This window comes from Scardinius erythrophthalmus (assembly GCF_964197995.2).
Source record: "Scardinius erythrophthalmus genome assembly, chromosome: 21".
Lineage (NCBI taxonomy): Eukaryota > Metazoa > Chordata > Actinopteri > Cypriniformes > Leuciscidae > Scardinius > Scardinius erythrophthalmus.
In genome coordinates, this window is record NC_138241.1 from 30,775,594 (window position 1) to 30,792,361 (window position 16,768).

Consider the following 16,768-nt stretch of genomic DNA (forward strand, 5'->3'; position numbering starts at 1 on the left):
CCCCACAAGAAAAACATTCCAGCTTTATAGACATGCGGCAGAGATGCGTAATTGGATTTGACACCACACAGTACATGTTTTCATTTGTGATGGTTGACAGAAGGGGAACTGAGGACGCTCTTTGTCAGGTGACTGTGTTTAAGAGCTGTCTGATGACAAACTTGATATGTATGATGTGTAGTTTTGTCTGATATAGTGTTGTGAGACGTGTTTGTGGGAATGTCTTCCCTTGTTTCTGCACGACTCAGTCCTTCTGTGAATGGCCACTAAGACCATGGCTAAATTATTTATCATTTCATGTCTAAGAATAAAAAAATGACCTCAGAAAGGTGCCAGACTGTGATGTCAACCTGAGACCAGTTCAGCGCGCCGAATTGCCACACTCTGACAACAGCAGTCGTAATTTATGGCCTTTGTGGAGCTAAATCAAAACAGTTAAAAGAAAAGTCTTGAATTATTTTCACCTCATGGGACAGAAAAATCATGAATAAGTGCTCTTCATCTTTAGTATCTAAGAAGTTTTTCTTAGGCAGTTATATTTGACATTGCCGCAGTCTCCTGTTTCTCCAATTTTTTTTCCCCTGAGTAACCTAATAATCTCAAATGCGTCTCATCTAGACTTTCAGAAAAGATCTCAATAATAGCTACATTTACGTGCATTGAAATAAACTCTTAGGAATCAGATTGATTGCTCAGTCTGACTGAATGCACCTCAATCAATCTAATTGAGCTCGATCCAAATGAAAATTCGATTGGATTGAAAGGGATAGTGTACTGTAGACCTGAAATAATCCAATCTAAAGAAAAAAATTAATTATGTAAATGCTTGAATCCAACTATTTTCTCAGTCAGATTCAAAAATACCTTGCACACATGCGTAGTGGCAAGATGCATATGTTAACAGACATTTTACATCTTAAAAATGTGAGTATATTTATTTACTTCTCACATCTTACGAACTGGTCATTGGAAGAGACTATACTATACTACATATTTGCTAAAAAGCTCTTTTGACATATTCTTGAACGTCCGGTTCAGAACGTGGTGACTGGGTAATACGCATGCACATGTAAACGAATATGTGAATCGGATTGCAACGTTTAGGGCTTATGTAAACAGAATATTCAGAATCAGAAATCAGATTGGATTCATTCCAATTGTGGGAGATTAGTGCATACCTCAAACTGTCTCAAACTGTGTGGATATTGGCTAAAATAGCAAAGTCTGCCATCAAAAGTCAGAGATCTCAATAGTTAAATGTAATCTGGACGTACTACATCCGCCATGTTGTCATTATCACGTGACCTACCAGCGTCAGTTACGTCACTTCACCTCCATTCATAAATCCTCTCCCGTGGCCTCATGGGATAGTACAGTGTCCATCGAATGCGCACTTCAGAATCTCGCTGGAAGTAGTAGGTCATCCGGAGATTTTTTGCCTTCTGTTTTTCGAATACTATATGTGTTCGGATATACTGCTCTGTTGGTGCACTGTATTTTCACAAACTATGAAGTATGCGAGTCTTTTACATAAAAATCATTTTACAGGCTTTTATTGACAAGGAAGTCGGGGGAGGTCATGTTTTTTAAGTTTCGGTACAAGTTATTCACACATTGGCTATGCAAAAAGCGATTAACACATGACAATTCTCACATATAGCCCTTTTAATGTGATATTATTTGATGATCTAATAAATAAGATTGCTGGCGACGTGATACATTTCTGAAAGATTTTGATCAAAATTATCCGTAAAATCTTGTGTATGGCAAATAAAACATGGTTTGAAGTTTGGAGTATTTATGTATAGACATATATTCCCTGCTATGCGTGCATGTGTGCACTCTTGATTTGGATAGTTTTGCCTTAGAGTCTTGTAAACAGAAGGATCTCTGTGTTTCATATTCGGCACAGATGTCCATTTCTCTTTATGTGTCTGCATCTGAGACAGGGAGTGGCAGGATGATACTGCATTAGCCACTGGCTGCTGCCCAAGAAACTCCACACCGAAATCAATTTAGGCACTTGAAAAAACAGAATGTGCCCTGCCACCCTCCTTGCCTACACTTCGTCTGCCAAGCGCACAGAGACATGCATCTTCAGCCATTATGCACCACATATTCTGTGAATATTGAAAAGGTAATTAATCCTCTAAATGATTTATTTATATATTAACATGCATTTGCTGCCACAAATTCAGTGCCATGTACAAACCAAAAGTTTGAATGCGGTAGGAATCAAAACACTGTTGTAGGTTTTTGCTGATAAGTAGATGCTTTTAATCTAATGCAAATAACACTTCACCATTTACAGAGACAGTGATTCTGGAGCAACCTGTTGCTTTGACTCAATGGACTTCATAAAGGGGAGACGCCATATTTAATCTGACGAGAATGTAAACGAGACTGTGAGGGAACTATGTCTACCCTGCACTATACAAAAGCTGTCACTCAGGGTTGTACCCTTTCAAATGCAGTGTTGTGGGTAACACATAAGTATTGTGTTATGTAATCAGATTACTTTTTTCAAGTAGCTAACTAGTAAAGTAACTCATTACTTTTAAATTTACAAGAAAATATATTAAGTTAATTTTCAAATAAGTTATGAAAGTTACTTTGTTTTCCCATTTATTGACTGACACCTCTTCTGTCCGCAAGTTGAGAGAAATCGAGTGCAGAGGCATTGTGTGTGCGTTCTGTAAACATGATTGTTACTGTAGTTCTAGACTAATGTGAGCATGCTAATTTCACTTGCACAAAAACAGATTCAGTATTCCTCAAAATGAATAAAAGCAGTGAAATGCAAACTCAGAACATTACGCAACTGCAATAGTTAAATATGTTAAATAACACAAATATACTTTATGTATTTAATCTCACTTTATTACCAGTGTCTTTCCTGCTTACCTTCGATGATCCAATTCAACCATACTAATTAGCAAAAAGAACTTTAGATAAACATCATGTTTGTTTCATTTTCTGTTTTTATTTCTGAAGTAAAGGTGTTGAATTTTCTTCTCCTACGTCCTATTCTTCTGCAATTCAGAATGGAAGCATATCTGAAAAGTTTGTTTGAGCTGTAATGTGGCTTCAGTATTGACCGATCGTTACCAATTGAAAAAAACTGTAAAAAATAAACCAGCAGACCCGTCCCAGATGAGAAAAACTAACACAAAAGCAAAAGTATAACATTTTCTTACCATAAAATGCAACTGAGTAATGCAATAAAAGTAGCTTTTAAAAGTAACTTCCCCAACACTGTTCAAAATATACTAATATACCTTTAAGATTCTAATATGGAGCTGACGCAACCTGTAGTTACTCCAGGATGAGCATCCTGAGGTAGAAACAGGGACGTAGCTGATGTTCATAACATTTTAGGCAAAAGATGATCATGTGTACCTATTTGGTACTATTACATCAAATAATGATTGTAGTAGAAGTTTATGGGAAGCATTATGTGAATGCTGTGTCCTTAATGTAGATTTAAACAGAGAGAGAGTGTGTCTGGTATCCATACTTTATCAAGAATTCTATTTCAGAGTTTAGAAATGTGAAAAAGCTCTGTACCTCTCTTAGTAGACTTGATATTCTAGTACTATTAAAAGTCCAGAGTTTAAATTTGTAATGGAACTGTACTCTCTTTAACTACGCTTAAGTGGCCTTTTATTTCATTTCATTAATATTATATTATCTTATCTGCAAGTAGAGGTTATAAAAAATATAATTTTAAAATTTGAAGTAGTACACTACAAGTCCACATTCAATAAAATTAAGTGCACTACTTTTTTCTTTCTTTTTTTTTCACAAAGGATATCTGATGTGGAAAATCATTTTAAGAGCATGGTAGTTTGAAACATGTTCCCGTAACCAAGCCAATCCTTCTTCTGGAGAGCTACCATCCTGCAGAGTTCAGCTCCAACCCCAATGAAACATACTTGAACCAGCTAATCAGGGTGTTCAGGGTTACTTGAAAATGATACAGGCAGGTGTGTTAAAGCAGGGTTGGAACTGAAGTCTGCAGGAAGGTTGCTCTCCAGGGTTGACTACCTATATACCATGCTGGTATAACATGCTGTCAACATGTAACGTCTCGGTTACATATGTAACCCTCGTTCCCTGAAGGAGGAAACGGAGACGTAGTCGGATGTACCGTACTGAAAGGGAACCCTATTTCTGGTTCAATTAAATCCGGCATAAAGGACGAGTTATAGACATCTCATGATTAACATCATTATCACATTAACATGATTATCACATGTTTAAATCTTAAGTACATCAGGAAGTAATTGGACTATAAAAAAGTGATGTTTTACTATATTGAAAACAGGTGATTGAAAGGAAGGGGCTGAAAATGTTCAATCAGCTGAAAGTCATTTCAGAGGTGGAGCAAGTATAAAAAAAAAATCACAAAGACAAATGATCTTATTTAGTATTTTGTTTTGTACCTTTTCCTAATCTATTCATTTGTTTTACATTATTTGGCATATAGTTTTTCCCATTCAGACTCAGCTACATGTCCAGTGCGTCATCTAAAAATACTGCTGCTGTTTCTGTATGAAACTGATACTCCATTGCTGCATTTGGAAGACGTTGCACGTTTTTGCAGAATCTGCAACTTTTGTTGGAAGTACTGAGAGTATGCATACTGATGGGCTGCATGCAACATCCATCTGTGAGAGATATTTTGAGACCAAAAGTACTCAACTACTTTGCGCTGCACTGTAGTTGACAGTGCTTCACCTGGTTGTAATTACCCACCGTGATCCACTTTTTATGTGAAATAGTCAAGTAATCTTTCAGAACCTGCTGATCTAACCTTCTGGGATTTTCACGCACAACCATCTTTAGGGTTTACAGAGAATGGTCAGAAAAAAAGAAAATATCCAGTAAGCGGCTGTTCTGTGGGCTTGTTGATGTCAGAGGTCAGTGGAGAACGAGGTCTGCAGAAGAGCGTCTCTGAATGCTCAACACATCCAACCTTGAAGCAGAGATGGGCTACAGCAGCAGAAGACACACCAGGTGCCACTCCTGTCAGATAAGAACAGGAAACTGAGGCTACAATTCACACGGCCTCACCAAAATTGGACAATAGAAGATTGGACAAAAATGTCTTGTCTGATGACCCCGCCCCTAAACCTACCCATCGCTGGGGTTTAGACAAATCATTCGTACAAGTGAGGTCTTACAAATTCATACGAATTAGCCACCTCGTTCTCACTCGTACGAATCGGTCGTGAGATAGCGTTGGTATTATGTAAGCCAGACAAGTAGTTGTTGATGTCACTTTGTAAAGAAAGACTACACGCCTGCGCACATACGCATTCTTTTACTACAGTGCAGTTGAGCCAAATGCACATGCCTATCACCTTATTTTGCAACGCGGAAGTAAATATGTATGTATGCATGTATGTAACGCGGAAGACATACTTCCTTCTAATGTGTCAGACTTCAGTTTCGCTAGCCGGTAGGTAAGAAGCCATGTTGTGGGAGCACGCACAAAACACCATTAAACACTAAACAGAGCAATAACAGTATCGTTTTCCAAAACTTGCATTTTGAAACCCATTTTCCAAAGTTTGCGTTTTCATTGCCACTAAACCGTGTAACTGAACGGCCAAAACACAAAAAGTTTTCCGTTTTTACTTGAAAACTAAGTTGTGTAAACAGCCCCTAAATCCCCCAATAAACATGTGTGGGTATAAAAAAGTTCTCCCCAAATCACTCACAAAAATATACCGTTACTGTCCTGTGACTGCACTGACAGAATTAACGATTAAGTTAAAAAAAAGTTGAATCAATCCACTGTTGACTCTTCCCATGAACTTTGAGGACCAGGTTAGCATGCTTGGAATACTTGGTTTGTTTTGGAAATTAGAGCCGGAGAGAGGGAAATTGTTAAATCACAAACAATTTAATCTTGTTAATGAGGGTTTTCTTAAGGTAATTCCAAATGTACAGTAGAATATAGTGATGTACATTGTGTAAAACAACATATAGCTATTTAACTGAGCACAATAAGGCCATTCATTACTCGCTCCCTGACATACCATGGGAAACATTTAATTTGATGGTTTGCATTAAACCTGAGTACAACTGAAAATATTAGTGTAGAGAGAAAAGTGAAGCTAATGATTAATGCAGCGTTGTAAATTAGCTGATCATAATTCATTTTAGAGCTAATTGAATTGGTGAGGGGAGGGCAGATAGATGTTTGCCTGGGGGAAACCCAGGAGGCTTGAGGTTATAGCCACAAGATGAGCTCATGTGTTGTGGAGAGAGGTCATAACGATGTCATAAAATTCATAACGACTTCTTTAAGTCATGTCGCAATTTTTTATTTTTTTTTCTCACAGGTGTCTTTATGATATTAAAGCAGGTATTTATATTTTTTACAATTTTTACAGAGGAACTTGTCTTGACAATTTGATTCTTGTAGATAGTTTTTGCCAGATTAATTCTGGCAGGGAATGAATAAAATAAAGACAAAGCCAGAGGGAACGCAGTGGACATTCTGACTCTGCTTACTCATTCAAACATCAGATTTATTTGATGAGGATTGATGAATGCATTTATACCTGTCTCCCTTCACAGTAAAATAATTCAATTGTCTGTCTCCTAATATCATTCATTGCTTTTTGACTGACCAGAGACAAGACATTATGCTTTTCCCTAATGCTATTTTGCAATGTTTTTGAGCCTTATAACTGCAATAATCCCAGTCCCACCACACCAAGCATTCAACTGGCTCTCTTGCATCTCATTATACATTTTTAATCTTAGTTTTCTAATGTGAGTCACATCAGTGCAAAGTTGTATAACAAAAACAAAAAAATCATCAGGGAGATTGTGGCGTCAGACCATTTGTGTGGATACTTGTTAGAAATGAAACATGCTGCTGCCTCTATTTAATAATTAAGCCTTTCATTTAATGATTCATTTATACAGTGTAGCTTAGTGCAGATACATTGAAGGCTCTATCAATTGAATGATATCATAACTCTCATAAAAAGTCTCATCAAAGCAAATAACCTTCTTTGAAAAGTATTAGTACAGAAGTGCTATGGTTGTTGTCTAAATAAAAGCTAAAAGATGAAAACATCAACGTTTTCAAGTTAATAAAAGTCTTTTAAAAATCTGTTTATAGTATAAAGTGGTCGTGTCTCTTCAGAAGACTTGGATTATGCTGCTTGATTCTTATGGATTGCTTTCACAATGTCTTTATGAACGTGAATGGACTTTCAGTGGACGGACAAAAATCTCTTAGGTTTCCTTACAAATATCTTCATCTGTGTTTTGAAGACATGCGCAAGTCTTTTGGGTTTGAAATGTAAATGATGACAGAATTTTCATTTTTGGGTGAACTAACCTTCATTACTAGTTGGTGGTGCCTGGACTGCAGGTGCATCACTCTCAAAAACTGCAATATTGACAACAGATGACAAACATGAACTGCATTAACAAAGATGAACAGTGGGTAGAGCAACATCCCACAGGATAGTGGCTGAATGCCACAAAACTACAGCCTCTAGACAACCTCTGAATTAAATCAGTGCCCGTGTGACCGACTCAACACAAACTGTAGGTCGCGACTTCACAAAGTTGGAATTTATGGCAGTATTGCCATTTAAAGACCACTTGTATCCAAGGCCAACGTGCAAAGATGTGTAACCTGACATAAAAAACACAATACCTTGGGTTCAGGATAATAATTCAAGAGTTTCATGAACACCAAATGCCAACAGCCTTCCCAGTCACCATGCAAACACATGATGACGTGCTGAGGTCATGTGACAACTATCGTTGAGTCAAACAGACAGCAATTCATTTAGGTGCAGTTCGAGGAGCAGAAATCACACACTATACTTTCACAACCCTCAGCTGACAAGTTTAACAAGTTCTTTAAAATGATTTTGGCTAATTTGATTTACTTCACTGTGTGAATCACTCGAACCACATTGGCAAAGGCATCAACTGTGCATAAATAATTTAAAGAAAACTGGGTTGTGCAGTTTTGGACTGTTTTTGAAACGCATAAGCTTGAAATGAAAGAATAATAATAAAAAAAAAAATATATATATATATATATATATATATATTCAGTGACTCAGCATCTTGTTTTGTTGACCAGGATCCAATGATTTGATTCATATTGTTTCATTGCCCTCTAGTGGAGAAGTTCATCAAACACATGCTAAATGCAGGAAGATATGAGAGCAAACTGTATTGTGAATTTAAATGGATTTATTTCTTTAACAAATGTATAAATATATAAAACAATGCTTTTGATTGTTCTAAAAAGTATTACAAACAATATAAGATGTTATACAAGTATAAGTATACATTATGTTGGTTATTTTTACAATATAAAGCATCCTTCTAACCATGTGAGACCATAGTTCATACATATTTTAGTGTAAACTGTTAACCTGGTGTTAATTTGGGGCTTTTTGCCCCATTTCTCTCCAGCTCTTCCACAGCAGCAAGCCTTGGCTCTTACCCTTGGTGACCAGAAAGCGAGGTAGTTTATAGCCATTAAACTGGCCTACTCCAGCATCCTTACCCATAGCAATCAGCATAGTCACATTTCCTGATTGGGAACAGGATATTGGACATAAATTATTAATAATAATAATAAACAACTCATTGAGAAAGCAGTCTGAATTGTATGCGTTGTAAAAGAACTGTGAGAAATGATATTTTTTAAAGTGAGCTCACAAAAGACAGCTGAAGAGAAATCATTGGCTTATGGTTGTTACCTGTGTGGTATGAGGTTAAAGGTTTTCCTGACAGACTGTTGATGATATTGGTGGCAGCTACTCCAGCATGAAGTCCAGCATGATATGCCAACTTGGGTTCATTGACATTAGTACAGTCACCTACACCATACACGTTGCTAAAGCCTTCTACTTGCAAGTGCTTGTTCACCTTCAGAGCACCATTCTCTGTCAGAGATGTGCCTGAAAAAAGAACACAAATAAAACATAAACAGAGAGAGAGATGATGAAAAATCAGCCAATTAAATGAGGTTATATGATGGCATGTTACTAAAAGTCAACAAAGAATTGAGTGATATAACATTTTTGCATATTATACATGTAACATTTTCTACGATTAGCAACTGCACAAGTACGCAATCCTAGCTAGGGTTTGAAAAGCACTCGTTTTTAATAAAATAAATCCAAAAAACAATATCTATTCAGTGACTTAGACTGATCGACCCTACAAACTCACAGAGTCACGTAATTCATGAAGACATGTTTCAATAAAGACGTACTTTTATATGAATTAAATAAAACAGCCATGTTGAAAATAAAACTGCTGAATTTAATTCTCTCTCTATATGATGGCATGTTAGACAAAGTCAACAAAGAATTGAGTGAAATTTTTCATATCATATATATAACATTATCTAAGCTTAGGAACTGCACAAGTACGCAATTTTAACCAGGGTTATGCATCAGTCAAAATAGATTTGAGGGTGCACAATTCATATTCACATATAGTATAAGTATAGTTTTTAATAATACATTATCTTTCTGTATGAATTACCCATCATGCACACAAAATATGGGGTATTCCAAAAACATTAGAATACATTATGTTTAAAATCATGTTCAAATGCCACCTGTAGAAATGTGCAGTTCATTTGCATATATTTTATTATATTTAATAAAAGAAAAATGTATGGACCATAGAGGAAGAAATCTTTATTTTTATAGTCTTAAAGGAACACTCCACCGTTTTTTGAAATAGGGCTTATTCACCTTCTTTCCTACATTTAGATAGGGGGGCAAATGCATTTTTGTCTCAGTGCATGCATTGTTTTAGTTTGACAGGACCGGCGCTAGCTTAGCTTAGCATAATGAATGGAATCCTTTGTTGCCAGCTAGCATGTCCTGAGTAAAAGTGATATAAATTTTTTTTTTAAAAACACCTAATTACTTCTTGTGGCCTGCGCATTCACAACAAGTACAAATAGCGATGCAGATTAACACTAGGCGATTTCCTAGGCAGATATTGACTTATATATTAAGGACTATATTAGGGGGAAGCACAGGCGAAGCACTGCTACTTGGGCGTGATATCTCTGTGCCCAAGTAGCAGTGCTTCGCCTGTGCTTCCCCCTAATATAGTCCCAAGTCAATATCTGCATAGGAAATCGCCTAATGTTAATCTGCATCGCTATTTGTACTTGTTGTGAATATGCAGGCCACAAGTAGTAATTAGGTGTTTTTTTTTATATATATATATATCACTTTTACTCAGGACATGCTAGCTGGCAACAAAGGATTCCATTCATTATGCTAAGCTAAGCTAGCGCCGGTCCTGTCAAACTAAAACAATGCATGCACTGAGACAAAAATGCATTTGCCCACCTATCTAAATGTAAGAAAGAAGGTGGATAAGCCCTATTTAAAAAAACGGTGGAGTGTTCCTTTAAGAAATTTGTCTGAGAAATAAAAAACATACATGGGATGAACCTCCAAATTATCTCAACTATCACAATCAACTATTAGCTCAATTATTACATGCAAAAAGCACTTACTCAGACTGGACCTGTATGCTTCAGAGTTGATCTTATTTCCTGTGCAGCAGATGACAAGATCGGCGGTGACCTGCTCGTTCTTATTGGTCTTCACCACCATGCCCCTCCGACACACATTCAATTCCAGCTCATCAAGGTTTGACACTTTTTGCCCTGCATTCAGGTGCACAGGGAAATAGAGAAGAAAACAGTCTAACACCTGCTGTTTGTAAAAATTTGTATTTCCTTATCCTGAAAAGTTAATCTCCTCATATAGAAACACATGTAAGGGATTCATGACCAAAACCCCCCACTAGATTATGCAAATAACTATTACTGTACCTTCTGATCACACTGCAAAAGAGTGTATGTTTGTCTTTTTTCCAGTGCAAATGTCTAACGATTCTTAAATCAAGATGTATTTACTGGAGATACAAAATAACAAAATAAAAGTTAAAAAAAATAAGTCTTGTTTTCTGTGAAATTGATCAAAATGAAGTGTTTCTGATTAAAACAAGATCAAACATTTGCCAAAGGTCTCAGAAAAATTTACTTAATTTAAAGGGAAGTTGATAACTCATTGATGGATATTTGTTCTTGTTTTAAGAATAAACTCGCTTCATTTTGTTACATTTTTCAAGATATTTAACATTTATATATACAAGTAAATGTATCTTGATTTAAAGGTGTTTAGATATTTCTTTTGGAAAGCAGGACAAAAATACTGAGGAAGATATAAATGTTTCACAATACATTTACTGCCATGACGTTATGAATTTAAAACTTTCTGTTCTGATGCAAGACATTTTTAAGGCTTTAAAGGGTTTGTTGGTCCAAAAATGAAAATTCTGTCCTCAAGAAAGAAACTCATACAGGTTTGGAACAACTAGAGGGTGAGTAAATTATGACAGAATATTCATTTTCAGGTGAACTATCCCTAATTAATTTAAGGGCGAATAAAGACCCACAGAAACCCAGACAATAAACACCTTCAGGGTGATAACAGTCCCCTCCGCCCCATGTGCAGCCTTATTACATGGCTACTTGTGAAATAAAATTAATAGGCGGACATGAAATATTGATTTGAGTTGAAATTATTTTGTAATCTTGCCTATTATCTTAAAGCTTTTCCTAAGAAAAAAATATTACAGTAATATATTAATACTGAAGTAGAATAGTACTATTCACAATCGAGTGCATTTGCCAAATAATAACAATCATTCTAAAAGCAGGCTAATATTAGCCAGTGTTTTTTGTTGCTTATGTTTTGAAATACAGCAAGCGTCAAGTGTGAGTCAGTTGTTTTCCATCGAGTTAACGGAATATAGCTCTGACAATGCATGTAAGTAAATGTTAAGAAAAAACATTTGGTCACACTTTAGTTTAGGGTCCAATTCTCACTATTAACTAACTTTTAACTACGACTTTTGCCTCAATAAACTCCTAATTACTGCTTATTAATAGTTAGTAAGTAGTTGTTAAGTTTAGGTATTGGGTATGATTAAGGGATGTAGAATACGGTCATGAAGAATAAGGCATTAATATGTGCTTTATAAGTACTAATAAACAGCCAATACCCTAGTAATATGCATGCAAACTAGTTAATAGTTAGAATTGGACCCTAAACTAAAGTGTTACCAAACATTTTATATAAGTCAGATCACATCAATATCTGTATCATCAACACTGGGTCTCTCCATTGATATTTTGCACTGTATTTCCTTAGAAAATACAAAGACATAGACATATAGACGTATAAGAAAAATAGACATGTGATGGCCCACATCGGGCAGAGATGCTAAGCAACAATGTCATGTGAGATAATTACCTAGCAACAGCTCCACCCCTTTTTCCAGCAGCACCTGCTTGGCCTGTTCTTTCACACAAGGCAATAGTTCAGGATCAGCCACCTCCTCACGCGAGTGAATCAGAATCACCTAGATGAAATATGTGTGATAGAAGACGGTTATCATTATATAACACAAAACACGTTTAAAGTGCCCCTATTATGCTTTTTCGAATATAACCTTTCATTTGTGTGTAATAGTGTGTAATATAGCTGTAATATAGCAGTGTGTAATATAGCTGTTATAAAATAAAGTTGTCTCCTAAAAGAATCAATTGCTGAAATGAGTCGTCAGCAATTCCAGTCTCACTTCCTGTTACATATCTACGTAACAATGTAACAAATATTTGCATTATGCCAGCCTATGATCTTCATTGGCTGCCCGCAAACAACGTCTGCTTTGCCCCGCCCTCACACACTGTAGTTGTAGCTGAGGGTACGTTTACACGACGAGTTTTCTGCGTACAGAGGACACCATTGTCAAAACGATCCCCATTCACACGGATCCACGAAAACGACTAAAAAACCCTGTATTCTGTGGCCAGGCCATTAGATGGCGATGAAACACAGTAGACTGAACACGTAATACGCATGTGCATGACGTCATCGTCTTCAGAGATTCGAGTTTTTGCTGTTTACACAGAGATCGTTTTAGTTCTGCATGGGTGGGATCTCACGATAAAACGGCGTCTTTTCAGTTTCGAGTCAACTAGTAGCCTAGTTGTATCATTTCTTCCGATACGGCCCTCTGTAACCGGTAGGCGTGGCTTGGGAGTGCCCTCATAGGGCAGCGAAGCAAATGCATTCTGGGAGTTGTTGTCTTTCATCCACATGAGCCAAAAATACATTTTCTGGCTTTTCTCAGTCTAGAAGGCACCAAATTCTAAAATAATTTCACATTTCTACTACATAAATGACCCAATTTAAATACACATTCATCTTTCCAGTGGTGAAATATCCCGTTTTTAAAAGTTAGCATTTTCAGGCACCCAAAACGCCGTTGTCATGTAAACGAACAGCCAAAACGCATACAAAGTTTTACGTTGACGTGTAAACAGCCCCTGAGGCTGGAAGAGTTTGGTTTGTGTTGTCGATAAGTCAAGAAGATGCTATTTTCAGGGCTGTGAGAGCAAATCTACTTTGCATGCACTTCAAAAGGATGAGGGCTCGCACTGGAATTAATACCGAAGGAAATCGACGCCATCGTTACTGTTCGTGTCACTGTGTATCAAGCGCTGAGGAAGTTCCAGAGCTGAAATTCAGATATGGTAATGGGCGTTTTGTTTCCGTCACCCGCTGTAAGCTATAGCCCAATCACATTAGACTGGGCCATCTGACCAATCAGGGCAGAGTAGGCTCTCGGAAAGAAGGGATTTAGAGAGACTGAATCTTTAAACAAACAGTTTTTAGACTCTTTGAGAAATGAGGCTATGTGCAATCTACATTATAAGAAAATGAAAGTGTTTTTGACCTTGGATGCATGCAAACCTATTGAAGGAGACCTCCAAAAAATGCAGGAACCTTTAATATAGCATAATATGGGCACTTTAAGCTCATGCTTCAGAATAAGACTGCAAAGTTGTTTGGGTGAGAAGTCAAAGCTCTACCTTCTTGTCAGGAAATTCTGTCCTGATCTCAGCAGCCATTTCAACACCGGTGGTTCCGCCACCAACAACAACAACTGTGTTTGTTGACTGGATCTGTAACGTTGGGAAAAAATGCAAATAAATAAAAGCTTTTTCACAATTCAGTCTGTATTGCCATTTAAGATTATATCACATATATAAACATGCCAAATAAGAAAACTCACCAATTTGACAAAGTCCTCATATTTCTGAATGGCTGCTTGGTAGGTGTCCACAGAATTGTGTTTGCCTGGGAAATCTCCGCTTGTTCCAGTGCACAGAATGAGGTGTGAATAACGTACTTCCTGTAGATTTATATTGGCACATACTGTGTAAAGACATTTTCTCATACTTTGTTTTCATCTGCTGTAACATTGCAATATCACTTACCTTCCCATTGTCAAGAACAACTGTCTGCGTTTCGGTGTCTATACGTATGACACGACCTTGGAGGAAATTCACTCCAAATGTCTCTTTGTATGGTATAAACGTCTGTTTCGCAAAACCTACAATAACATACAAAAAAAAAATAAACTGCATTATTTTATTAATCTTGCTGTTTGTTTACTTGCATTCAGACTCAGATTTTTGCATACCAGGTTGAACCGAGGCACGCAACGCTGCAACGTTGTGATGAAACGCATCCAGGATGTCAATAAGCATGAAGGGCACCCCATGATGTTTAAGGTGTTGAGCAGCTGCAATGCCACCAAAACCACCACCAACAATCACCACATGAACATTCTCGTCAATGGACACCTTCCCACCCATAATGCTGTACTACTGAGGAGAGAACATTTTTTTTATTTATATATTTAATTATATATATACACACACTTTCATTCAAAAGTTTTTTTTTAAGTCTTCAGTGTCACATGATTATTCAGAAATCATTCTAATATTGTGATCTGGTCCTCAGGAAATATTTCTTATCAATGTTGAAAACAGCTGTGCAGCTTGTAACATTATGCATTTTGTTACAGTCACTTTTGACCAATTTCATGCATCATTGCTTAATAAATATCAATAGTGCTCATTTCTTCGAAAAAATCTTACAGACCTCAAACTTTTGAACAGCAGTGTACACACACACTCATATTGTCATATACTGTATATATTTATATATGACAGTTGAATTTGTTTTGTTGAATATATTTGTGTACTTATATTTATTTATATTATATAATATATATTTATATTATTTGTGAACATATTTATATGACACAATAAGGTTTAGTTGATTTTCTGAAAAGGTTTCAAAGACATATTTTCAACGTTATTTGTTCAATTATATCCACTTGACCCATCAGTAGTTTAAATTGTCAAATGCTCAAACGACTTCAATTCAGGTATGTGCAGATCCTTTCCATTTTATAGAGATTTACTCATTTTAAAACTTAACCAAAATGTATTTTAATGGTTTCACATGCTATCATTAAGAACGAACTGATGAGAAAGGTTTTTAACACAAAGTGGTCTGCAACATCGATATCTATAATGTTCATATAAATAAGTTTTGCCTGCGACTTAGCACTATATCGTAACAAAGAAGCTCAAACACAAACCTTTGCATGCAACGTAAATACCTTTTGTGAACAGATCTTGCAATTCTTACCAGTAATTGATGATATGTGGAAGCTTGTGAAGGCTCTGTATTTTCTTCTTCCACACGGAAACGTCTTCAACTCTTTCTACTTGTACAGCTGTATTATATCCAATGGTAGCGCTTGTAGCTATTCGGTGGGCGGGGGTTTTCTGATTGCGTTGTATCATAAGCCAATGGTTATCGTGTGATGGGCGTGTCTGTATATACAGCTACTTTACTGATGAAGGCTGACGTTATTTTGCACCCGTAACATTCTGACAACCTTTAAAACAGATCGCAGATAATGTTTTAACAGAAGTGCTCTCGGAATGCTGCTATCATTGCCACTTACTCACAGATGATTCGTCAAAACACTTCACACTTCACAGTACAGTGAAAGGTCACCAGTCTAGCTGAGTCACGATGACAACAAGCACGGATTTTCTTTGATTGCCTAAACTTTTTACTTCGATTTCGAAGGGCCAAAAAACTTGATTGAAGGCTGTGGGCCGAAAGTATACTTTGCATTACATCCAAATATATTAAAACGTACATGTTTAAAGGAACAGTTTCATTTAGCCCATATTCTCCACAGTTGAAAGCAAAAATAAAACAAACCAAAGGTCATCACGAGCCATCTTTGGCCCACTGCCACTGATTTGAACAACGTGGGACATTCTTGTCCAAGACGTACGTTGATAATTAATAATAATACTGATAAGCCTAATATTATGCATGAAAATAAATCCTAATGTGTTTTAAAGAATTTAGTGTGGTATTTAACTTTTCGATATACAAGTAAAACCCTTAAATGATTAAACATATATCTTTGCAAGAGATCTTGGAGCACTTACACCAGCAGGTGGTGTTAAATATAAACTATTGTCATCAGTAGTCTGTTATCAGTAATTTACTATGTTGTCCCAAACTTGTTTTGTAAAATACAAAAGCAGATATTATACAGATGACAACCTCTCAGTCACCATTCATTTTAGCACTTTTTTTACCATATTATGAAAGTAAAGGGTGACTGAGGCTGTCGTATTAGGCCTAATAGGTATCTCTCTTTGTGTTGCACTGAACAAAAAGTTATACATGTTTGGAACAGTGTATAATAAAAAGTTTTTAATAAAAATAATGTATTTTAAAAAGTTGATCCTCGGGATTCTAAAAATAAAAAAAATTGC

General features: G+C 36.4%; 1 protein-coding gene across 2 annotated transcripts; it reads right to left on the bottom strand.

Moving 5' to 3' along the window:
* Positions 1-8,225: 8,225 nt before the first annotated feature.
* On the bottom strand, positions 8,226-15,693 carry aifm2 (AIF family member 2). 2 transcript variants are annotated; one of them, XM_081350829.1, is made up of 9 exons: positions 15,612-15,693; positions 14,593-14,776; positions 14,387-14,502; positions 14,182-14,301; positions 13,979-14,071; positions 12,354-12,462; positions 10,547-10,699; positions 8,757-8,957; positions 8,226-8,587 (listed from the first exon to the last, which is right to left on the bottom strand). In XM_081350829.1, the coding sequence occupies exons 2-9, from the start codon at positions 14,765-14,767 to the stop codon at positions 8,433-8,435; spliced, it is 1,122 nt and encodes a 373-aa protein (XP_081206955.1). In that variant the 5' UTR covers positions 14,768-14,776; positions 15,612-15,693; the 3' UTR covers positions 8,226-8,432. The 2 variants fall into 2 exon arrangements, with proteins under 2 accessions (XP_081206955.1, XP_081206954.1); XM_081350828.1 differs by having other exon boundaries at positions 14,593-14,779; positions 15,612-15,686.
* Between the last annotated feature and the right edge of the window lie 1,075 nt (positions 15,694-16,768).